Genomic DNA, 24,761 nt, shown 5'->3' on the forward strand with positions numbered 1-24,761 from the left:
ATATACTCTTTATAGAGATTTATTATATGTGCATTTATGTGTTGTAAGTTTCTACGGGTACCTTTTATCCGGCTGTCCCTTTATCCGTGCTGTTGAGGAATGACACTTCAATACAAAGGCGACATTGCGTGCTAAGAAGGATATTTGAAAAAAACGATTATCGGAGCACATTGTCTTAACAAAAAACGCTTCAATTCATGGCACAAAATTAATTGTGTTATTGTAATTTTGATGAAAAAAATGAAGTGAACTTAATTTAGATCAAACTGCTGCATGTGGTAAAAATGTTCAGTAAAAAAACACGTTTTTAACTATGTTTAGAAAATACCCATCGAAAATATGAAAAGCGTGCACTTTACGTCAGAGCCGAACAATTCGCAACCCCTAACGTCAAACGCCTCGGTGTCAAATGGTTCACCACGTGCTAACCTGAACGTATTGGTATATAAATCTTGCACCCCTGTGGTAAACAAAGCAGTTCGCAGAAAAGCGCAGCAAAGCAACGTCCATCGAAGAAAGAAACAACGCAAAAAGTATGATTTGCCAGTCCCGCATGGCCAATCGCGACAGTGCAACGGGACAAGAAAAGAATCAAGCAAAAGTAGCCAAAGCTCGCCACGATTGAAGTGCGTACGCAACCGTACGCTTTGCTAATTACGTAAATATAATAATAAGTTTAATAACGCACGGGGACACGCAGGGCGCTGGTGCGAGGTGGCGAGAGGTGGTCGATACATACAAACGCAAATTGAGTGCATTTCGAAAGAGGTGTGAGTAAACAGTGGTGAGCAAAAAGTGATACACGGGGTTGGTGCTTTGTGGTGAAACTTCCCCAAGGTAAGGAAATCGTCCAATTCAGTTTAACAAAACTGCCCAGAAATTGCATCGGATATCGTGTGTTTGTGTGTATGTGTATTTTGCGTTTTAGCGACTGATGCGAGGTGGATGAAAAAATGGGCCTGTCCAAACTGGACTTCGATGCCAATGGCTGTTAGCAGCCTAACAAAGTAGTCTCTGCATTTCTTCCTGGGGGCCATTCCGTCGTAGTGTACATAGAGAGCTGTTTGCAAGGGGTGGGAGTGTGTGCCCGCGACGGGGTTGTTTTCATCGAAACGAGTGAAACAGAAACTACGACGAAACCGATGTTACTGGTCGCTCTCACGCACACATGCAACGGGTGTGCATGTACGAACTACGTTGGTGTGTTGAAATGATGTTGTTGTGTTGATGTTGTGTGTTGTGTGTAAGGGAAAGGGTGTCCGGAACTCCGGAGCAGTGCGTGTAATACCTACAACAGGAGCGAGAAAGAATGCTGTGTTTTTTTCTTCTGTTTGCAGTATTCTTTTGTGCATTGGAGCTAAATAGAACGTAGTTTGTTTTAATGATTGGAAAACTATCACTTTTGAAAACTCTTTTTTTCTATTGCTCTTTTTATACATTTTTTTCTCTCTTTTCTTTTTCAGGGATATTTTCTCGCAAAACAAATATCCACAATTTGTCCACTTTTCCGTGGAGTGGTTGGCGTGAATAAACGCCCGGAATTGTCGGTGGAGGTTTTGACAGATCGCGCATGGTGCTCTGTTGTGTTTAGTGAGCGAACAGCTGGTGGTAAAGAGAACGTACGGTACGGTGTGCGCGGGTGTCTGAGAGCGTGAACAAAGAAATCGCCATACGCAGCGGTCGCAGAACAGAGAGGGCCTGAACCACGCTCCATTGCTCCATGCAGGGCGGAGCGAGAACGAAACGGAAGAGAATCGAAGGAACCAACACACATGCAAGCAAGGCTAGCAGCCGCACCAGCAGCAGCATCGCAGGCAGATCACAGTAACCAGCCGTTAGAAGCAGAGTCTCTCCGCTGGTGATCCCGACGTTCACTGCTGCCGCCGCTGATTCGGGGCAGCCTTTGTAGCCGTAGCCTGGGGTGTGTGTGTTATTAACATTGCAACGTTCCATAGATCAGCCACACTAGCCGAATGGGAACGGACAGGACAACCCTTCACCTGCATTCAAAAGTGATCCATACTTCCGCACACACACACACACACCCGCACCGTCGTAGGTAAAACTGCGAAGATAAGGAAGCGATTGAACGAACTTCCAGCACAAACTTGTCGATACAAGTTGCGAACGGAAACCTTCCCCTAAACCCACCCTCCACGAGTCAGGAGCACAAGCAAACGAAGAAGAAGAAGAAGAAGAAGTGATCTCATCGCGAGAAGTGTTTGTACTCCGTGCTTATTCCGTAGTGTTGTATGGTGGTGTCCCTTTGTTGGAATAGCATTAATTTCTGTGTTAGCGTTAGCTCTGTGGTGGTGTGGTGGTGTACCCCTGTTTTTCTAGTTTCTGTGACTAAAGCGTAGCGCAAGTGGGGAGCAGGCATTTTAAATCGCGCCCGGAAAGAGTACGCAGCACCTGCAGAAATAGCTGGACATTGACACGGCGCAAAAACCGGGAGGAAACCAGGGCACACACGCGGGCAGCCGATAACAGCACTCGACGCACGCCCCACACACGAAACGTGTTCTAGCGTGTACAACGTGTCGCCAGGAGTGACGAATTGCTTTGCCCTACCACAAGTTTTGGGAGGACCGTAGTTCGCAGAGTGGCGCGCAGTTTTTTGTTGCGGTTTTTCTCCCCCTCCCCCAGCGGCGGCTTGCGCCTTGCTGATCAACCCAGTCGTCGATCGTATTTCCGTCATCTGATAGCCGGATCGGCGGCAGATCAGCCACGGACCAGCAGCAACAGCACCATCGTCCGTATCTTTCTGCGTCATCATGCCCTGGTATGCGCCGTGGTCGGACGTGATCAAGAAGAAGATTTGCCGCTTTCTGCTCCAGCGCTATCTGGGCCGGTTTCTGGAGGAGAAGCTGACGCTCGATCAGCTGAACGTTGACTTTTACAATGGCACCGGAACCGTGCACAACGTCACACTGTACTGCCAGGTGAGAACAAATAAACCCCCCCTATTTTGCCTTTTATACCTTGCCGTTCCTCTGGAAATGTCGGTTGGGAAATGTCAGTGTTGTTAAGATTGGGCGCATGGCCATTATTTAATGACGATCGATGATATAATGATTGTACTTGTAGTAGTGTCAGAGTATCCAAAAGAATAGAGCGATCTGTGTATGTCGTCTTATCTTGCCTGTGGAGTTTTAACTGTCTGGTCCGGACTGAATTGTTCAAAATAACACAGCAACAAACAGAACCAAACAAAATAACATCCCCCCTCTCGATATATGCCAACGGCGTCGCCATTGACCTACAAAGCAAAATGGTCTTGTTTTGATACGCGGAGCGATAAGAAGTTGCGAATTGATTAGACGAAAACGTGGAATAAGAACGCCTTCAACGTATTGAACCGAAATCCAATCAAATCATCATTAAAACACCATCTCGTGGAATGGCAATAGCAGTACCCAAGTACAGATACACCACAGTCTCGGGCTGGAGGCAACACAAACAAGCCCCCAAATGATGCACACTTGCCTGCTGCTACTAGGTCGGGGTGCTGGTTGGGCCATTTCGCAATTGCGTTGTGTTGTTTTCCGTCTACTTGTTTTCTTTGTTTCATTTGCGTAAACAAACGCGCAGAGTGTTCCGTGTGGTGACGACACGCGTGTGACGACTGTCAGATTGTTTGCCGTGTCCGTTGTTTTTCGTATTCTTTATCATTAGGTCCATTTGGATTAATGATAATGAATAAAACTGTAGTGCAGGTGATGGATGAAGTAGTGCGCAGCTGTGAATGATGAGCTGTTTGATACTGTAGCCAGGAATATAGCAACAAGTAATGTATGTGAACTATTGCTTCCCACTTTTTCGTATATCAAACAAACTATGCAACGAGCTCTCTGGGAATGGCAATAAAATGGACTGCCGATATCAGCCCGATCCCGTGCCATGTTTATCAGGCACTGTCTGGGAATAAAACACACCACAGCGCACCCTTTTGCCTGTTCTTCTGTTCGCGAATCTGCGTCGTAGTGAGTCGTTTGCTACATTGTATAGCTTTCTAACATTCCTATGTAAAATTGGAATGAAATACGTCTTTGATTAGTCGTCACTGTATGTCGTCGGCAAGAGGCTGGCAGGCAGGCGTGTAGGAGTAGGAGAAGCGTATTATAATTTTAGAGCTGTTCGCTCCACAAGTTGTGTGTGCGGCCGAGTGGTGGAGATCATCGGTCAACTCGATTCCGAATTCGCAAGGGCTTGCAACCCGGCCGCCGGTCGGTGGGAGGGAACAGCTATAAATAGTGCCCGAGGGGTGCGGTGGGAACTTGTGTCCGCGCTACCCCCACCACCACCTAGACAGAGACGCGGCGACATATTTCGTCACGCGGCCGGTGAGTGCACCTTACCTTTGAGGATTTTTCTGGTGTGTGTATAAGTACCGTTTTCGCCCCGGCTCGCTGACAACAGCACAATCGGTGCAAGCTGAACAAGCCCCAATGCACACTCCCCAGCTGCTGCTGCTGCATCAAGTGAAGTTTTGTTTTGATTTGGCCGAAAGATGTCTGCCAGTTGTTTATGGTCACGGCAACAAATCCCTGCCCGCATTCTCCGGGGGACCGGGGCGGGTTGTGTTTGAGTGTAGCAGCGGTTGTTGCAACTGATGAGACGTCGTTAAGGTGTGTGTTGCCCTGGTGGTAGTGGTGGTGGTGGGTTGCGTCGGGGAGGAGAATGTGTTTCCGACGAGTGTCAATTGCGCGTTACCCGGCTGGCTGCGCGCCCCTCCGATGGCGCCGTGACATTCTTGTGCAGCGCAGCGAATGCAAGAGGCTGCAGCGGATTCAAGAGGCGCAAAGTCATTCCGTAAAGGCTTCCCGGTGGCAAGTTATGAATGTGCGAAAAATTGGCAACATGAGAGGAAGGGGAATCGATTGACTTCACAAAGCAGTTCGAGTAGTTCACTAAACAATTCAGTGTATTTTTTACAACATTTATTGCTATTGCTGTTGCGTTCTTCTATTTGGCGTAACGTCATCCTACGCGGAAATGCCCGTCCTATACAATACAGGCTTTCGAGACTTAATTCATTACCACACACAGCCGGGATAGTCAAATCGTTGCCATTGGGAGAGGATTCATTCTAGGTTTGAACTCATGACGGGCATGTTATTGAGTCATACGAGTTGACGACTGTACCACGGGGACGCCCCCTGCTGCTGTGTTGGATGATAGTAATATGTGTTGCTTTGAGTGGTAAGAACTGTCCCAACCTACGCACCGATACGTATGTGGGGGGGGGGGCGATCAGACACTTTAAGATGAAACGCTTCAATGATTAGACCCCTTCCTCCTTCTGCCTCCGTTCTATGAAGTGGTATACGCAGCTGGTGGGATTGTTTTGTTGCTGATGCTTCTTCTTTTTTTTATTTCAAAGATAAGCTTTTGTTGCTGTTGCGTTGTTACGCTCGACCGTTTATCATGCATCAAAGGATTGTTTTTCCTGCAACAATTTCCGTTTTTTGCGATACTCGTTTGTTGCCAGTGGTAGAAGGGTGGTTTTTGAATAGTTTTCCTTCGAAAGAGAGATACCGCTGAGCAGTGTTGGTTTTGTTTTGTTGCCTTGAGAGAAGGGCACAAGAATCAGCAAATGGTTTGTGTTTTGTTTTGTTTGTTTGTATTGCACCTCCTCAAGTATTGGAATTATTGGTGCGCTTTTGTGTGTTTCTCTCATGCCCAATGATATATAATGAAGGCTGTTGGTGTGTGGAAGGAAGTTGTTATGCTAAGATCCCCAGTACCAGTGTCCCTTTGAATGTATATCGAAGTCGAGGTTTGTTGTTAAAGTTACAGTTTATTAATCGCACACATTATTCAGTAGCACTTCCCTTAGACCCTAAAATATACGAAAATCCCGTGTTCGCGTGTATTTAGTTTGCACGGGGTTGGCTGTGTGAGTCATATGGTAGTGGTGCAAATGTTTGTCCAACAGCTCCTAAGCAAAGTCTGCTCGTTTCCACATGTCGTCGTCAATTCGCGGCTGCTTTTCTGTTCTGTTTGTATGTTGTGCTGTTTCGCCACTCCAAGAAGCAACCGCAAGAAGAACTCTACACACAACGCGATCAAACGCTAACTGTGCTCGGCCCATTAAACCCCCGGGGAGGGGAATGATAGGGATGATGGTTGTGGAACGTCGGCTGATTGAAACCGGTTCAAAGATCTTCTCCCTCTTAACCGCGGCCAACCGAAGGAGTGGTGTTGATGAATATGATTTGGGGTTGTTGTTTTTTTTGTCCATGCTTGGTGTGTCGTGGCTCCTGTCCGCTTTAAACCCCATCATGAAAGTTGATGCTGATCTCACCCTCAAAATTATTGCTTTGGGTTTCAGCTTTGGTTTTATCGCTAAGCGCTATCGAACACCGGGTTGTTGATTGTTGTTTTATTGAATGTTTGTCTCGTCACGCAGCTGCTGACCGATTGCCCCAACACTAAGTGAGCAATAAAGCACTCGACAGTTTAATTGAACATTGGTGTGCACATAATAAAACTAACAAATGCGTTTGAACTTTCTATTTCGCACGAAGAGGAATGAATGATATTCGCGGAGGGTAGTTTAATTTCGTGTTTTTCATTTGTTTAGCTTTGTGAGCATCGTGTAAATCAAATCATCCCTCGTTCGTAGAAAGAGAAAGATGTATCCAATTGCAAACCTCATTCTGCATCATATATTCTGTGTATATTTTCCCTGCAAATTCCAATTCGCCCTGCTGTTGCTCGTAAAACGTCAATATCTCGAATCCAAAACACCGATATCGTTTCCTAACCATGCTGCCACTTCCTTTGCCTCGACCCAGACGCGTGCCAGTCGTGTCAAGATTGCGGGCAGGGTCATGTGAGTTCAGGTGTTTCCGGCTCGTCTTCCTAAATAACACCCCTCGTCGTGTTTGCGTCGTGTACAGTCCGCGCTTTTTTTGCCCACAGTTCCGGTGCGGAAAATGAGACAGTATCAACCCTCCCCTCCCTTCCCAAGAAACTAGACTGCTAACGGGGATGGTGCATGGGCTGGTGCCTGAACTATTGGCTCTCCAACACACAGTCCCGCGTACGTTTAGTCTCGTTTGAACTTGTTCCTTCTGTCCAACTTCTCTTTGTTCGTTCACCCATTCATCCAGACGATTCCTTCGAGCTGCGTTTGTGTCCCTTCTCTGCTGTCCCGTTTCCCCGATGTTGATGGGTTGATGGGTAGATTTTAGCAAACGTTTGCTTTACATCCTTTTCTCGCTATCTGCTGGGTCGCGGGTGTGCTTTCCTCGCTTCCCCACTCGGTTCGATTGATAATCGCAGACCATCCTGCCCGCGACCATACGTTCGGTCATTGCCGTCGTCTGCGCGGTACATGACACCGTCAATCTATGGCCGGAAAGGTTAATCCACGGTGTTGGTAGTGATTCCTCAACTCCTCACCGTTGACCGTCAAAATCTACACACCACGCGTTATGCATCGATACCTTTTCTTTATCACAATCCGTGCCTTGCGTCTCGAGGAGTCTTTGTTTGGATAGTTCTCGCTTGAAAGGACGGGCAGTGGCGGCGTATTCTTCACGCTGGTTTTGTGATTTGGTGTAAAGTAAAGTAAATCCCGAAAAACCATATCCATTGAAGGTGTTTGATTGGATAGCAAATAAAATTCTTAAAAAAACGGCCTTCATTTATACGATTTGTAATATTAAAGTTTTGCAAATTTCCCTCCACATTGCTCTTTTTATCTCGGTTGTGCATCATAAAATAAAGTGCAATTTGCCGAGTCTTTCACTGAGGATGACTCATGAGAGAGCCAGAAACAAAACAAAGTTCAGTGTTTGCCATTATTTCTTCCTCCCGTCTTCTGTCTGATGCTATTATGGTCGGAGGGCTCTCTTTGTTTTTTTTCCCTTCGAGACCCGGCTTACCCCGGCGAAGGCGTTCGTTCGCCCCCGTTTGTGTGTGAAGGAATAGGTAATGCAGGAAGAGAGCATTCACACAGCATAGATGAAGCGCACCGTTTACACAGTGAGAGTATGTGTTTTTTGTTGTTTTGCAAAAAAAAAAGAAGAAATAATTATCCTGTGTATGGGTATGTGTTTGTTCGTTTATTTCTGCACAAAGGAAGTTGGGTAACGTTTCCCGTCTTCCAAAAAGTTGTCAGCAAGAGATGCACCGAGGTCATTAATAAATGCGTCTGGATATTGTTGAAGCGTTGCCGGATGCATTTAATTTCCATTTTTGCTCATACATTTACAAGGTGTTGTTTTACTGGGTAGTTCGTGCTGGTACAGGAATGCTTATTGATCTGAGGTACTCTTCAGATGTATAAATTGGGTAAAATCGCTCCATTATTTTATGCATTTGTATTATTTTGCAAATTTTAGCCCTGTTATTCTTCAAGATTTATAAATTATTTATTATTTGGCTGTAGCTTAATTTAATAAATCAACTTTAAACCCATTCTCCGATAAGCCGTGTACACAAGCCACCGTAATCAAGTGCAGTAAACTTGTCCATCCGCGTTGCTTTCTTGTTCATCGACTGCTTCCCAATCACATTGATGTGCTGCGAATGGTTGGTCCCTGTCTGGGGGTCAAATTCATTACCAGTTTGATGGGAGACGGGGGGAAAAACACCATTCATGAGTCGTGATAAATCAATCCATTTCCGAGCGAATTTGACAAAGCAAATTGCTTCTGCTGACAGAGTGGTTTAATTAATATCGCTCTTTTTGTGTACCATCATCTTAACACTTTCCTCGTTGCGAGGGGATGGATGTACTTGGAATACTTTGTATTGCTCTTCTCGAACTCCTCGCGGTTACCCACACGACCGGTGGACCATCCATCCCTATCAAAGCGCCTGCAAGTGCAACAGACCACTCCGTGCCACACTCCGCCGGACATTGTTTACTAACAAAGCCTCTCGAAAGCCCGACCGTCTGGCAGTGATACGGAGTTGAAAAGCCATCCAACATCCTACCCTACTACCCTACTTCGCTGGATGTGATACTGAACAACACAGCCCAGCCACACATGTGTCGGAGTAGTGTCGGAGCCGTCAACAATTTGCCCCGCGAGACCCGTAATAGACCCAAGCATCATAGTCGTTATCTGTCACGGTTACTACTCTTACTGTCTGCTTGCTCCTCCCTGGTTGCTCTGGGAAATGCTCTGGACTCCCTTTTTTCGTTTCTATTTCACTGATTTGATGCTGATTTGTCGTATGCGCGTGTCACGGGCAATCGGTTAGAGCCGGGGATGTTTTATGCCACGTCAGTCGGGAGGGGTGATGGGAGCAAGGGGCAGATTGTGGTACTGGTAGCAGCCGTTCGTTCGGGCGATTGTGATCGATGCGCTTTATTTAGTTTAATTTGCAGGTTAGGGGGTGAAAAAAGCGCCATAAAAATTAAGTCAGCGTTAGGTGATTGTAGTTCGTGGAGTAATATTATCATTATTTAAAATTAATATTTGAACTGAAAGATAGTTGTACAAATGAGAGAAAACTTCAATGCTTTAAAGGTTGTTTTCCCCTATTCCACAGTTGTTTTTGAAATGTCGGTATACTCCTACATTTCAATGACTACATTCCAGCACAGAGTCTTTATGCTACTAGATTAATTTTACAGTAGAAATGTATTACATTTCTTCTCCTCTCCATAGCGCTTCGTGAACATTATGGACAAGCCCTTGGATGCGCTTAACGTTCGTTCTCCATCGTTGCGTCTCCCAGCTGTGCAGACTGAACGGTGCCAACTGTGGTGCTGGCATTCACCATTTGACGCCAGTCACACTACACACTGGAAAGAAGTTTCTTCCACTTCCGTTTGGCCAACGCTGGCAAAGGAAAAGTGCAATGAGTAGCTTAGAGGGGTAGGAAGCTGTGCTGTGTGTGTGCGTGAGCGCGCGAGGTTATCCGAACAAAGGAAACTAATCATACACCTCATGTTATCGAGGCTTTCACTTCCCGATCTCCCTTTCGCTGCGCGCTGTTGTGTTGTGGATATCGAGACCGACACCCGGGACCACAAATGCTTGTCACAGCGAAGGGGGCACACTTGCAGTGGAGATACAAACTCCCGCATATCATGCTTTGCATGAACAATTGCGATTATTGAAGGGTTTTAAGCAGTTGGAGACGATTCAAGTTGTCTTGGCGTTTGTTTTACTGGCCTATTCCTCACAGCTATGTTCTGTGTGGAAGCGTTTGATCGTATAAATCACGCTATACCGTTATTGTTTACTACCGACCGTTAGTGGTCGATTGCGCAGCCACCTTAAGTAGAGTCGACGTAGCTAAAAGGTCATAACAAATTGCAGCAAAATAATCGTAACACTTCCACTATTGCCGTTTCGATTAGTTCTAGCTTTTAGTCAGCTTGTCGTTTTCAACCTCGTGAGAGTTTGGGAAGTCTATGTCGCACTTATTATTCAGAAAGAACGGCTTCGGCCGTATTGCTTAAGTATGTCGCACTTGACACGTTTGGATTTATGTTAGTGCAACAAAACTACTCAAAATATGCTTCACGTCTTCTTGCAGCAGTTTGTTTAACCACAAGGTCAAGGATCCCATCGTAAACAAGAAGTAATCGCAGATGAGTTACCATACCTCCGATTGATAACCATGTTTGGAGGTGCCTTAAAGGCTTCCTGATGTAGCTCAGACATGCAAAACCCAGCGCCACCAAGTTGAAGGTTGCGCCGCGTGTGTGATCGCGATCGCGCGCTTGTAGTGTTCCACCGATATACACACACACACACTCACACAGAGACCGACCCCCACGGTACAGTGCCACACACAACCGTACAACGTACACACGCGAGAGGGAGGTAAGCGCGTGCGCTTCATTAACAGCTGATTGCAGCAAACAGCCGTTAACAACGGTCGCTCGATGAGAGCGGACGACTCCTCGCTTTGCCATGGTCCGGGTCGGCGACGTCTTGCCCGACACTGTTGCGGATCGGATGACGGCCGTAAGGCGGGCGCGGTGCGTGTGCGTCGAACAGTCTTTTGGCCTACAGCAGCTCCTTGAACCTGGGAAACTGGCATGTTTTTGCTTGCCACTGTGTGTGTGTGTGTTTACGTCCATGTACACGGCTTGACAGTAGCAGTGAGTTTGTGAGCAGTGTGTTGACACTGGTAGGGGTGTAAACCAGCGCCAATGTGAGTGTGTAACCATCTGGGGGGTGGTAGTAACCGACAGCAGACTGGTCCGGTTCTTTGCGGCCAGTCCAAAAATGGAACGAAAACCTTGTAAGAGCGCGGCGCAACCGTGGAAAAGTCGTCGGTTCTCTCGACTGCGACGCAAATTCACTTCACTTCTCGCATCCGCGCGCTGGTGCGCGAAATGCTCTGGGCAAGTGGACGCAAAAAGGCACGCGGTGTTAGTGTGCGCCCGCTTGAAAAGGTTGATGATATTATTTGCGTTCAAATTTCCGTCCCGATAGCTCGCACTTACACACGCATTGACACTAATGCGATGCGTACCCCTTTTGATTGCGACTCCCTTTGGCGTCGGTAAATGCGTTCTGCGCAAAACCATGTTTTTTTTTGTTGTAAATACAAGTTGGGATGGAGTTGTGAATGGATGACGTGTCTCCCTCTCCTGCAACAACACGCTTAAGCAGCAGAAAAATGGAAATTTGCTCGTATCAACACACGAAATTTGCGTGTCGACATTTTCCTGCCCCACCGACATTAACCTTGGGAGCGGAAATTGGTGCCCCCGTCGGCCGCGTACTACGTACGTACCCGCACGCAACTCCATTTTCCATGACCATGACTAACCCAAACCTCGCAACCCTCGGAACGGGGGCGGTGGGTTGGGTGAGAGTGGGACCATTTAAAGATACAGGCAAACAGCACTTGCGTTTTATTTCCTTCCGAAATGTTTGCTTTTATTCTGTTAGGGGTTTTTGTTTCTTCTATCGTTCTCCAGACGCTAACTTCTTTCATCATTCGCAATACATTTGTTACAGCTTCTTCTTCTTTATCTCCCCAAAAAGAGAAGCAGCAATGTGTACGATGGTTTTCCGGATGTTTTGGTGTGTCGTAGGCAAGCAAAGAAAGGAAAAAAACGCCCGAAAAATTGGCACATCGAACCAACTGACCTTGCCCAATCGATGTGCCATTGGGGAAGCGACGCTAGTAGAAAGCGTCGTCTCGCAACGTTCACTCGGGGACATGTGATTTTGTTCAATGGAATGGAAAAGAAAAGCATTTTTCTGCTGTACGACGATGTGTTTAGAGCTTTTCACAAAAAAAAAAAACATACGAATGCACGGTGTGCTTCTTATCACAGTGTCGAGTGCTTTGCAAAAACTGTTTGAACAAACATCGCCTTTACACACTTTGCAAAGCAAATCACGTACCAGTTTTGACATGAGCCGATTAGAAAGACTTAAAATTTCGATTCTTAAAGTGGTTTGTCCAATCGATTCGCTTGCTCGTTATTATTCCACACCTTGCTTGCCTTGCAGCAGGCGCATTGATTTGCTAAAGAATCTCATTACAATGCTAACGACACATCGATGGCCCGGTTTAACCCTGCCACCTAATAAACTGAATTCGGTTCCACATTGAGGACCGATGCACATCCATTTGGCAAACGTTTGATTTGTTAGTGTCCCCCCTGAACTAGAAAACACACCGACCATCATCCATCTATCGATAGAATTTAAATTAATAATGCCAAAAAGTACAAAGCGGGGTGCAAGAGATCGAGGGATTCCGGTTGGCCACGGACGGCCCGGGTCGCGGAGGAGGAAACGTCACTGTAATTGTTATGCAAACGCGTAGAATTGTCTCTCTGCAGTAACGGTTGTGATTAATATGCCACGAGCTTTGGTTCGCTCACGTGTAAGGGGTGCGTTGGGGACGAATGGGTTGGGTTGGTGGGATTGAGCAGGGTGTTGGCACGGCATGTTCTTGGGAGGGTTGCTTTATGACAATTCCGAGTGGGGTTGGTTGATTGTTCCCTCCCGGTAATGTGTTTTTTTGCAGATCAGTATGTTCGGTGTGTCGTGGTGGTTTTGTTTTACCATTTACTGTAATGTGTGTTTATTTACTACAAAAATGCAACGAAATAAAAAAAAACTTCTGGCATTATAATTGTACAATGATACAGCTTATTACTTTGTGTAAAATATACATTTCAAGTGCTACACATTTCCCCGTTCGATGACTCCATAGGAAGCGTTACATGACTGTAGACCTTCACTCGCAAGGCAATTACCAACTTTGTATGCTCAAGTACCGATTGCCCAATTGACAACAAAAAAAGCGTGTGATCTAAGGGCGTGTTAAATAAAAAGACACACACACGCGCACACTGTTGTATGTGCTGTGTTTCCTCAGGCACCGTCCTGTACCACAAACGATATACCCGTCCGTCCTGTTGGATGTTCAGCATTGTTAGTGAAGGAGAAGGCAACGATCGCAGCGTCTTCGTTGCTTCCTTCTGCCTTGGCTGACACGTTTTCCTGTAGGAAAGGCGGGAAGGGTGTAGGACCGTTCGCTCGTTCGCTCAGATGTAAAAGTCTAGTTACAGTATAATCGGCAGCTAGAGCGTTGACACGAACACACCTAACAGGGTTTTCCAAGTCATTTTCGAATGTAAATATTGTTTTTCATTGCGTGCAAAATCTTATTCCACATCACCTTGATATTTCATTTCCATCATACAGAGTTTTCCAAGTCAATTTCCAATGTTTACCACATTTTTCATTGCTTGCGGGATGTTTTTTAACAGCTGTCAAATGTTGTAATTGCATTACAATAATTTGTCAGTTCTTCCACATGATTTTCAACACGTTTCAAGCTGGCTTGAGTTTGACAGTTCTTTGTAGTGTGTTGAAAATCATGCGTAAGAAATTAAATTTTAATTTGATGCAAATACACCATTTGACAGCTGTTGAAAAACATCTTGGTGGCGGTGAGTAGTGATGTGCACATTTGAAAATGACTTGGAAAGCCCTGTAATAATTGTCAATTTTTCTTCAGTATGATTTTCAACACTTCAACGATCTGTTGCCATCGTTTTTCACTGGAGTTTGAAGGGTTTGATCTCATCACTCGTTGACCGTTGAAATGTTGAAAATCATGCTGAAGAAATTAAAAATTACTGTGATGAAAATGAAATATCAGAGTGATGTGTAATAACTTTTCTTGCACGCGGTGAAAAACAATGTTTACACTGGAAAATATCTTGGCAAACCCTGTATTCTCACCTAGGGAGAGAAGGTTTACCACACTGAAGAGATACGCGTCATGTTCGATGATGATGTTAGTATTATGGTCTAGTCCAGGGGCCCCCAAACTTTTCAGCTCGCGGGCCGCATTGGTTCAAAAATAACTATATTGAGGGCCATTTGACGCTACCTTTAAATGATGATTGAACGTTTAAGTCTCGTTTTGATAACAAAATACAAACGTTACTTGTACAGCTTCGAGTAACCAAAGCTTGGTTTTTGTCTAAGAAAAGTAAAAAATACAATTCTATTTGAAAAAGTCATAATAACGTAATATTTATATTAACTCTGGTAAAGTCATCGTGGGCCGCATTATAAGCTCTTGAGGGCCGCATGCGGCCCGCGGGCCGTAGTTTGGAGACCCCTGGTCTAGCCCTCCACGTGGACTTAACGTTCAAAATTTTGTATCAAAACATATTCTTCTTCTTCTTTTGGCTCAACAACCGATGTCGGTCAAGGCCTGCCTGTACCCACTTGTGGGCTTAGCTTTCAGTGACTAATTGATTCCCCCCATAGCAGGATAGTCAGTCCTACGTATGGCGGCGCGGTCTATTTGGGGATTGAACCCATGACGGGCATGTTGTTAAGTCGTACGAGTTGACGACTGTACTACGAGACCGATCAAAACATATACACAACATAAATTACACTGCAAAACAAAGAGAAAGCGAAAGATTGTTATGAAAACTCAATGAAAAAATAAAACCCTAGCGCAATAATGATTGGCGTGTCCCACATTGCATGTCACGCTAGCACTATTCCTGCGTTGCTAACTTTACACATCTGTATAGATCAAACTCGTTGAACCGACCGACGGCCGACGACCCACACACAAAAGATTCATCTGTGTGGCGATCTCGCGCGCGTACTACGATGTTTGCACGCACGCACCACGTGGCAGCAGTCTATAGCGACCGAGCAAAACGTGCTCTCCAAACAAAACGCAAGCGATTAGCCGAGGCGTCTCTGGCCGAGTGGCTCAAATCGTGGCGAAGGGAGCACACACTGCTTCCTGCCTTGCTCCACGTGCTATGGAAGTGCTCTTCCATCGCGCGGTACTGTGTGGCGCTGGTCACAACGCTACAGAACGCAAGCGAGAATCACTACTTTTGGATTCACATTCAACACACCTTCTATCGGTTTAAAGACCGTCGTCACTTCCCCCACGCTGCCGTCCCGGGTATTCATCGTTTGAAAACTCTTTGCTGACCCTGAGCTCTCCACGGGGACGGAACGCGGAACACATTTGTTTCCATTTCAAACATGTGTGTGTGTGGATGGCCGGCCAGCGTATTCATTTTTGTTTCTAGAAACCCGCCACAGCACCAAAAGCATCAGCACTATGTGGGTGCAAATTGTTGCTTTTCTGCTGTTGTTATCGTTAGCGAAGATGAAGCTGTAACCTTCAAACACTGTTCGCTGTTGGCATTTGGGAAGTTGACGGTGGACTTTGGAGTCCCCGAACGGCTTAGCGTTTGTTGACCCGAAAACGTTGTTTGTCCTTGTGCGCAAGATTGGGGCAGTTGGGCATTTAATCAGCATCGACAGTGACGCCAATTCACTACGATATCTTGTTCATTTATAACACGTGCACTCATCGCTTCAATTGTTGCTCATCTTTTCAATTGTTCCTACTTTTATTTCAGGCCTTAAATGAACTCTGCGAAGGGCAAGGATGGGGCATCGAGGTTACCGGGGGCCACATTGGCTCGGTAACGGTGAACGTCCCGTACGAATCGCTCCTCGCCAAGGACAGCTCGATCGAGGTGTCCAACCTAATGATAAGCCTGCGACCGAAGGCCCGCCCAACCGATGGCACCTCGATGCTGGAATCGATGTGGTCCTCAATGTCCAGCTCGATGCAGTTGGCACAGGAGTATCTGGAACGGGAAAGTACCGGCGGAAGCATAGCAGACGGCTACTCGACCCACAGTGGTCGAGGAGGAGGAGGAGGAGGAGTCAGTGGCAGCGGTGCATCTGGACAACAATTACCCCCGAGTGCCATGGAAGGGTTGGAAAACTTTGCACAAATCATTGACAACGGTAAGCTATTCATTGTCACGGTAATTAGGAATGCAAATGTTTAAAGAGGTCAATGCTATGTGTAACCGCTTGCGGGATGCAAAGTTGACCACAAACATCTTCGTTCGGAGGCCCTAATTTTGGTGTAATTTTGTTCCAAAGGTTCAATGCAAAGCCAACGCTACCTTGATCGTACTCCCCACATTGAGGAAGTACACAGCACACAACGCAAGCCGCTTAGCGCACATGTTCAGTTCGACCTATTTTAGCGGTGCGCAACGGGCAAAGTCGGCGATGATTAGATTGGACGGGGGGCTACCTTTTACTTTGATGCGCTAGCTGTATTCTTTACATACTTGCTCAAGAAGAGAGGTGTGAGTGCGGTGCGCGATAAGTTGAAAGTTCTTAGGGAACTGGGCCTGGGGCGTTGTTGTTGACGCTGTTTTTATTTACGTTATCTCAAATGTGGCTGTGTGCGTTGGTGTCTACAATGTGGCGAAGCACGCGTAGACCGAGTGAGAACTAGGCTGGCTTTCTTTGGCCATCCCTTACGCTTACCCGGTCTCAGATATATAGATGTACTTAAGATATCTCACCTTATGTATTGACTGCGTTGAACTTTAAACGTTATCCATCATCAATAGATTACTCAAATTAATACATCTCAACATCTCGTTTACAGTGCTAAATAGGATTAAGGCAAAACTGTTTGACACCGAAGTAAGAATAGAGTATCTGTCACCCGAGGGTGACCGAGGGGTAGCTGTGATAGTGAAAATCAAAAGGTAAGCTGTACAACTTCCCTACAACAGTGTTTGTTGTTACTAATGAGCATTTTTTTCTGTTTGCAGTATCGATTACCAGAATGAAGCTGGTAATGATCCGCCGGACCGTGCCCCCAAAACATCGGCCTCGTCGTCGTCGTCCGGTTCGGATGTGTCCGACCACACGGTCACAGGCGGCGGTGGTGGCGGCCGGCAGCAACAGCAAGAGAAATCGTTCCTAATTGCGACACACGCCACCCATCACATTACCATCGAAGGCATCACATTCTACACCGAGGAGTTCCGGATAGACAATCCGCGCATGCGTCGTCGCCAGCAGCAGTTTGCGGGGGCGGCGGATCCGTCGGTACCGGAGTATGCTGCAAGCATGATCGACAGTGAACAGTTCCGTAGCACGATCTCACACATGTCGGAAGGTGGCAGCGGTTCGCCCCCCGGCGGTGGTATCGATGGGGATGGATACTTTAGCTATAGCAACACAACAAGCGCATGTGATAATAGTAGCCCTCCGATTGGCCGTGACGCGGGGGCCGGGTTTTATAGGCGTAGCAACAGCAGCGGCACGGATCGGGAAACGGACCCGAGCGAAGAGGAAGAGGGCCCCGAGAGCAGCGAGGACGAGCTGGGCGATTCGGGCCTGCGGATGTATCGCTCCGGCGAGATTATCGTCGGTAAGATCACCTCCAAGCAGGAGATCCGGCTAAAGATGAAGCAGGCGGACAATCTGCCCGGCCCGAACGTGGAGCTAGAATTGTCGGTGGGCTCGATTCAGCTGTTCCTGACACCGCGCCAGCTACACTCGCTGGTATTGGTTTGTGATAGTTTCTTGGGCGGCAACGAAGAGCCGCCACCTCTACAGTCGGCCGGGCCGAAAGCGTCCGGTGGCAAGCGACAGGAAGTGGCGTCCTCTGCAGCAGAGTTGGAGTATCAGCAAAATATGACGCGCATGGGCGGAGGAATCGGCATCAATCAGGGCTGGTCGCTTGCCGATCCGATGCAGACGATGATCGAGGAGCAGGCCGAGTTTTTGCAGCGGGACGCATACCGGGGCGACGACGGCGAGGAGTACTCGGAATCAATCATTTCATCCACCAGCTCGATGACCAGCTCGTTCACGTCCAGCAGTACGGCGTCGAGAACGACGGCAACTTCGGCCGCCAGCCGGAGGCGCATGATCGATCCCGACGCAAACGCTGACATTTCCAAGTTCAATGTGCGCGTGGCCGCCCTTGCATTGGTTCTACTGCACGAAGATGTGCTGCTGGAAAGCAGCCAGCTAGATACGATGCAATCGCCCCTCTCCGAAACGAGCGTGCAGCAGTTGCAGACGAAGGCTGATCGGTTCTTCCGCTCCATTGGCAACCTGGGCCTCGGGCTCGGCACTAACGACATCAACAATGCCGGACTTGTGCTGGACAGTGGCTGTGACTGTAACCATCTGCGATTGCTTCTCGCACCGCTCATTCTGGAGGGCGATGAGCAGCGGAATCGCTGTGGATCGTTGCTGCGCTTTTCGATTTCAATTGCCCGAGCGGATCTGCGTGAGGTATTGCTGGAGGTTTCGGTGCCGCTGGTGGAGTTTTACCGTGAACAGCGCCCGAACAGCTCCTCGCTACCGAAGCGGCCCGAAATTAACATCAGCTTCGAGCAAAGTTGCAACGCGTTGCGTGGCACGAGCGGTAAACGGTTTTCGCCTCCCCGTACGAAAATTCACATCATGATGGCTCCGTTCCTGACGGAGTTCGACATTACCATCCTGGATCGATTGAGCGCGCTGCTCTATCAGTCACCGTTTGCGTCCTACTACCACAATGCGGGAGGCTCTTCCCCGGCTGTCCCATCGCCAAGCAGTCCAGGGACTGCCAGTGGTCGCGCTTCCAAGCTCGAGGCTAAAACCGATCTGCAGCTTGAGTCGCTGTCGGTCGACTTCCGGTTGCGGTTCCCCATACCGGACCTACGGCCGATCCACGATCCGCAACGGGTGCCCTGGTGGCGGCGCAACGTGCGGCCCGACTTTCTTCTGCTGAAGCTGGAAATGGTGCGCACGGGCATTGCTTTGAGTCCGCATCCTGTGTACGATATTTCGGCCAACGAAATTAAGCTGTTCTACTACGAGGCGGAACCGAAGGGCGCCGGCACTGGTTCTAGTGGTGGTGTAAATATAGGCAAAACTGTGATGCAAGAGAATGCCGCACCCGGGCAGGTCCCGGCGGTCGAGTACCCGCGAATAATAATCGAAATCCCTAGCGAGGCCGCGTTGCAAAAAGCACTGGAAGAGCCGGTGCAATGCGCCCCGGATAAGAGTCCCAAGTGTAGTTCGACTACGAAACCGCACGCATCGAAAGCAGCGGGCGGCACGGGACATCATCGCAGCTACGAAGAGAGTGACAGTGATCCAACGTCGGGCGAGAGTATCGGCGTCACTACCGGTCGGTGCAAGGAGGATACGCCGTTCAGCGCGAAACGCGTGTGCCGGGAGAGCGATACGCCCCATTCGAAGACATCCACCTCGGGAGTTTCGGACACTCCGGAGACGCTCACGCTGCCCGGGGACACGGACGAAATGAACACGTTCTGTACGTGCGCGATGAAACGTTCGAAATTGCAGATTCGCCTGGATCTTCCCGTTGTTAGTCTGCAGTTGAAGTAGGTTTTCGGTTTTGCGCTACATGATTTTATAGCTATGCGGATGGTACTAACACACCGTTTGCTTGCGGTTTGCAGGTCGAAACATCTGTACGAAGTGATCTACAATCGCATCAGCACGGATCTGCTGCTCTGGGAACCTAGTGCTCCATTGGCAACGGCTGCGGCGGAGGCACAGCTGAACGCACAGAGCACTGCTCGTGTTTCATTCCGCGAACCAGAGATCAATCTCACTGGCATGGGCATGATGGACTCGATCTACATGCCCTACACAATGTGCCAAAGTGGAATCCAACTAGGTAATCTATTGGGGAATCTAAATTCTAGCTACTGATAGAAGAGATAAGCTTCACATCATAATATTTGTTTAAATACATTTTGCAGATTCCAGCTCGTCGGCCACAAATTCTGAATCGGAATCCGACTCCGATGGTATTTTCTACTCGGTGTATGATCGCACGCGCAGCTCCAACCTCGATGGCGGCGAAACTGGGCGCAAATCGTCCTCCCACTCACACCGCAGCTCCTCCCATGGCGGCAAGCTAGCACCGTCGGCCGGCGGTGGTGCCGATCGTAATGCCAACACCGTCGCATTCCGGCTAAACATTGGGCAGGGTGTGTTGACGATGTTTGCACCCGTACGGGACGCCCAGAAACACGTCATTCCCGGCCAGTTCGGGGAGTTTGTGATTCGATTGAGCTCGGGCTACGTGTTCTCTGTGAGCGGGTTCCATGGCAACGCCAATCTCGGCTACCTCTGCATCCAGGCCAAGTCGGCCGAATTCTATCACTGCGGGCTGATTCCGACACCGTCCAACAATCCGCCATTGCGCTTGATCAACAGTGTGCTGCCGTCGTATTTGCTGAGCACCCTGTACCCAACGCCGAAGAATCTAACCCTCCACGAGCAGCGTGGATGTGCGAACCGGGAAATGATTTCGCTCGCCATTCAGATTAAGTCCGTGCCCGATTTGGCGATCAAGCGCATTCGGATGGCGGCTGGCATACAGCTGACCACGCTGCGGCACCATTCCACGCTGCCGCAGCATGCCTGGCTAACGCAGCTGCTCGATATGCTCGACGTCGTGGACTATCCGGTGCAGGGCTACGTGCCGCTCGGTGTGGTCACCGAGATGCATCTGCACCTGTGGGACTGCGCGATCGACTATCGGCCACTGTACTTCCCGTACCGGGCCGTCATAACGGTTGGTTCGTTTATGATCAGCAGCAACATTACTACGACCAGCAGTGGGCTAACGCTGAACTTTATCGCCGAGGACGTTACGCTCAGTCTAGCGCCGCAACAGACAGCTGCGGTGGCATCGTCCGGTGGAAAGGAATCGTCCGGCAGTGGCCATCAGGTGGCGCAAAACAGTAGCAAAATCACCGTCCTACCATCGAACGAGCTGGTGTGCGTGGTTGAGGTTGGGCTGTTCGAGATTTCACTCATGCTAAACGAACGAGTGACGGTAAAATTCCCCAAGTTTGATTTGCGCACTGCCATCAACGATGTGCACGTGCGCACGTGCGCAGACTCTGCCCGTGCGTTGGCCCAGCTGATTGGCTACCTGGCGGCGGAAGGAGATCTGCTGCTGCCGGACGGCGACATGGATGCGGAAGTCCCGGTGGGCGGCTCGATGGGCGGAAGCTCGGAAGCAGCTGCGCTCGGTGCCGGCGGATCGTTTGAAAAGCAGAAGGATATTGGCGGTCTGCAAGGGCTTCCGATGGGTGGCGAACCGGAGGGCGAGTTGCTGCCGGTACGTCCGCCCTCGAGCGCCTCCGTCGTCACACCGAAGCAGCAACAGCACGTCAATACGTTGATGGCCGATGCGATGGAGGAAAGCTTGTACATTGAAAGCACGTCGAGTGGTGACGGAGCAGGGGACGATGCATTGCTCGGTGGCGGTCGTGGTGGCGGTGCAGGAGTAGAGATGTTCTTCTTCCCCGACGAACGGGAGCGGCTACTCAAGGAAGGGAAGGAATCGACCGTCTCGGACAGTAACAGCAACAAGCGACGCTTCGGTTCGGACGATGATTCGTTGAGCATCGATGATGGTTCGAGCATACCGTCGTCCTACCATGACGACGATCACTATCTGCGCCAGCATGACCGGCAGCAGCAGCAGCAGCATTCGAATCCTTCCAGAGCGGATGTGGATGATGATAATGCAAGTGTGAATATGCGCGAGCTGATGAACTTTGAGCGATCGGTGCTTGGCCAGCCACCTATCAATTATGGCTTGGGAGACGATGATGATGACGATACGGGCGTGGAGGCGCTGCCGCAGGTGACGAAGGAGCTCGGCGACGTTAACAAACTCAATCAACACCGCGCCGAGTCTGCCGGGGGCAGTGGCGTGTCTCATTTCTCCCAGCGCAAAATCAGCTCGGACACTGACGATGATTTTTGCATCATTGCCGACGAGGAGCGACCGCATCGGGACGATTCACACAACCAGGAGGTACCGGTGTCGGAAGACCCGATCCGCATCGTTGACAACCATTTCAGCATACCGAGCGGCAAGCCGGATCTGCTGAAAGCGCCCGAAGATTTCCCGAGTGCGGTCGAACGCTACACCATTTGCGAGATGACCGTCACCTGGCACATTTACGGTGGTCGAGATTTCCTCACCAAAGAGGACCGACGGCGCAAGGCGAAGCAACCGTCAACGGCGGTGGGCGGAGCTGGCAGGGCGGAAAAACAGACAACCATGGCCGCGGGCGGTGGTACCGTCCATCTGCCCACTGCCCTGCCGATGTCCGAGGCGTACAAATCGGGCGTCAGCTACTCGAAGGGTTCACCGTCGGTCAGCTTCGTCGGGCCAGCCAGTGCCGCTTTGGCGAAGCTAACCTGGAAAACGCGCGGTGGCCCCGACCGTAAGCACGACGTGACGATGGAAATCCATATCAGCAAGGTACAGTTTTCGCACGAAACGTACCCATCCAGCACGAAGGAAGCGTCCCGACAGGTGCTGCTGATCAACGAGCTGGAGATCGTGGACGGGCTGGCCGTGTCGAACATCAAGAAATTCCTGTACCACCCGAAGCTGCCGAGCCGCCCAACGAGCAAGCAGAGCACGAACCACATGGTGGTCATAAAGGCGCTCCACATGCGCCCGAATCCGGCTCTGCCGGCGCAGGAATGCTGCCTGCGTGTGTCGGTGCTGCCCATACGGCTGAACATCGACCAGGACTCGTTGCTGTTTTTGATCACCTTCTTCAACCAGCTCGGTGGCGGGGGCGACATCCACGATGCGACCGTGCCGGCCGGCCCAGCAGCGGCGGTGGGACGTTCCTCGCAGCAAACCACGCCCGCCCACCAGCCGCCGGTGATGACGGTCGAATCCGTCCCCGATGCGGTCCAAGAGCTGCAGGCGAAGAAGATGGTGTCGGAGAACCTGATGCTGCTGATCGAGGAGGAAGAAAAGCACAAGGACACGCAGGAAAGCAGCGCGTACAGTGAGGCCGGCGATTCGGCACCGATTTACTTCCGCAATGTCATCTTCAGCCCGGACGTGCCGATCCGCATCGACTACCACGGCAAGCGGATGGAGCTGTCGCACGGCTCGCTGGCGGGGCTGCTGATGGGCCTTGGCCAGCTGCAATGTTCGGAGATACGGCTGAAGAAAATCTCCTACCGCCACGGTTTGCTGGGAGTGGACCGGTTGCTAAACTTCCTGCTACAGGAGTGGCTACAGGACATTAAGAAGCACCAGCTGCCGAAGATTATCGGTGGCTTTGGGCCGATGTACTCGTTGGTGCAGCTGTGTAAGTAGACATCAAGCGGGAAGGCTATCGTATCGTCGGAATGTGTTTATTGTTTATTTTTCCTTCGTTGCAGTTCAAGGTATTTGGGATTTGTTCTGGCTGCCGATCGAGCAGTATCAGAAGGATGGCCGAATCGTGCGAGGATTGCAACGCGGAGCACAAAGTTTCACGGCCCGCACCGCATTGGCTGCGTTGGAGATTACCACCCGCATCATACATTTACTGCAGGTAATGGGGGAAACGCACAAAAACACGACGACCCGGAACCAGCACGCATTAATTTTGTTTTTCTTTTTTTAGATAACGGCCGAAACGGCATACGACATGATTTCGCCCGGACCATCGATCCGTCGCGGTAGAGGCAACCGCAAGGGCAAGCGGAAGCGTCTGCACCCACCGCAGGATATTCGCGAAGGAATGTCCAACGCCATACAGATAGTACGAGAGGTAAGTACAGCAACTGCAAAAAAGCGACGGAACTAGAACAGGAACACTTTCATAACGCCATTTCCCGTTTCACATCTCAACAGGGTATTACGGAGACGGCACACAATCTGGTAGAGATCACCGCTCTCGAGCACGATCAGAAGGGTTACACCGGGGCCGTCGGGGCGGTGATGCGCCAAATACCACCGATCGTGGTGCAACCGATCGTGTTGGCCACCCAAGCCACCAGCAACGTGCTCGGCGGTGTCAAGAACCAGCTCGTGCCGGATGCGCGTGCCGAAGCGCGCGAAAAGTATAAAGACGATGTAGAGTAATGCTGTGAATGCTGTGTGCGTGTGGGTGGTTTAAACTGGAATGCTGGCAGAGTGACCGAAGTTCGCTATCGAAGCGAATCTATTTTTTTTTGAATGTGTATGTGCGTGTGTTTTTTTCTATAGTCTAAACAAAGCAGAATGTGTTCCATAGAGAGTGAGCGCGATCCGACGATCGTCTATATTTTTATTTCGGTCCTTTAGCTCTTAGCATGTGTGTCTTGTTCAACATGTCAACATTCTCTCTCTCTCTCTCTCTGTCTCTGATAAATAGGGTGGCAAGAGCCCTAAACTCTAAGCTAAGGCAGCTGTATAAATAAGAATCTTCCAGGATTCACAATATTTTTGTCACTTTTTCGTGTACTCGACGAAACGAAACTTAAACTAACCCCATAAGAACTAAGTGATGCTAAAACGAGGATAAGAAAGTCGGCAAAGTAAAAAAACAACCATTAAAGTGGAAACAAGAAGATCCATAAAGTTTAAGATGTAAACAGAAGCATGTCTTATCGATAAACTGCTCTAAACCGAAGACTATCCGAAAAGTACAACCCACAGTTCGA

General features: G+C 49.1%; 1 protein-coding gene across 1 annotated transcript; it reads left to right on the forward strand.

The window, feature by feature from the left end:
* The first annotated feature begins 442 nt into the window (after nucleotides 1-442).
* On the forward strand, nucleotides 443-24,692 carry LOC1274010 (autophagy-related protein 2 homolog A). Its single transcript, XM_312964.6, has 10 exons — nucleotides 443-837; nucleotides 1,464-2,942; nucleotides 15,866-16,262; nucleotides 16,924-17,026; nucleotides 17,093-19,672; nucleotides 19,751-19,971; nucleotides 20,057-23,440; nucleotides 23,514-23,668; nucleotides 23,741-23,887; nucleotides 23,971-24,692. Exons 2-10 carry the CDS (start codon nucleotides 2,775-2,777, stop codon nucleotides 24,199-24,201), a joined length of 7,386 nt encoding a protein of 2,461 aa, XP_312964.6. The 5' UTR covers nucleotides 443-837; nucleotides 1,464-2,774; the 3' UTR covers nucleotides 24,202-24,692.
* The last annotated feature ends 69 nt before the right edge of the window (nucleotides 24,693-24,761 follow it).

The sequence above is a fragment of the Anopheles gambiae genome, chromosome 2 (genome assembly GCF_943734735.2).
Source record: "Anopheles gambiae chromosome 2, idAnoGambNW_F1_1, whole genome shotgun sequence".
Classification (NCBI taxonomy): Eukaryota; Metazoa; Arthropoda; class Insecta; order Diptera; family Culicidae; genus Anopheles; species Anopheles gambiae.

Coding starts and splice junctions, on each gene's coding strand:
- LOC1274010 (XM_312964.6), top strand. CDS start 2,775: ATGCCCTGGTATGCGCCGTGGTCGGACGTGATCAAGAAGAAGATTTGC. Junction 2,943..15,865: donor ACGTCACACTGTACTGCCAG/GTGAGAACAAAT, acceptor CTTTTATTTCAG/GCCTTAAATGAACTCTGCGA. Junction 23,441..23,513: donor GTACTCGTTGGTGCAGCTGT/GTAAGTAGACAT, acceptor CCTTCGTTGCAG/TTCAAGGTATTTGGGATTTG.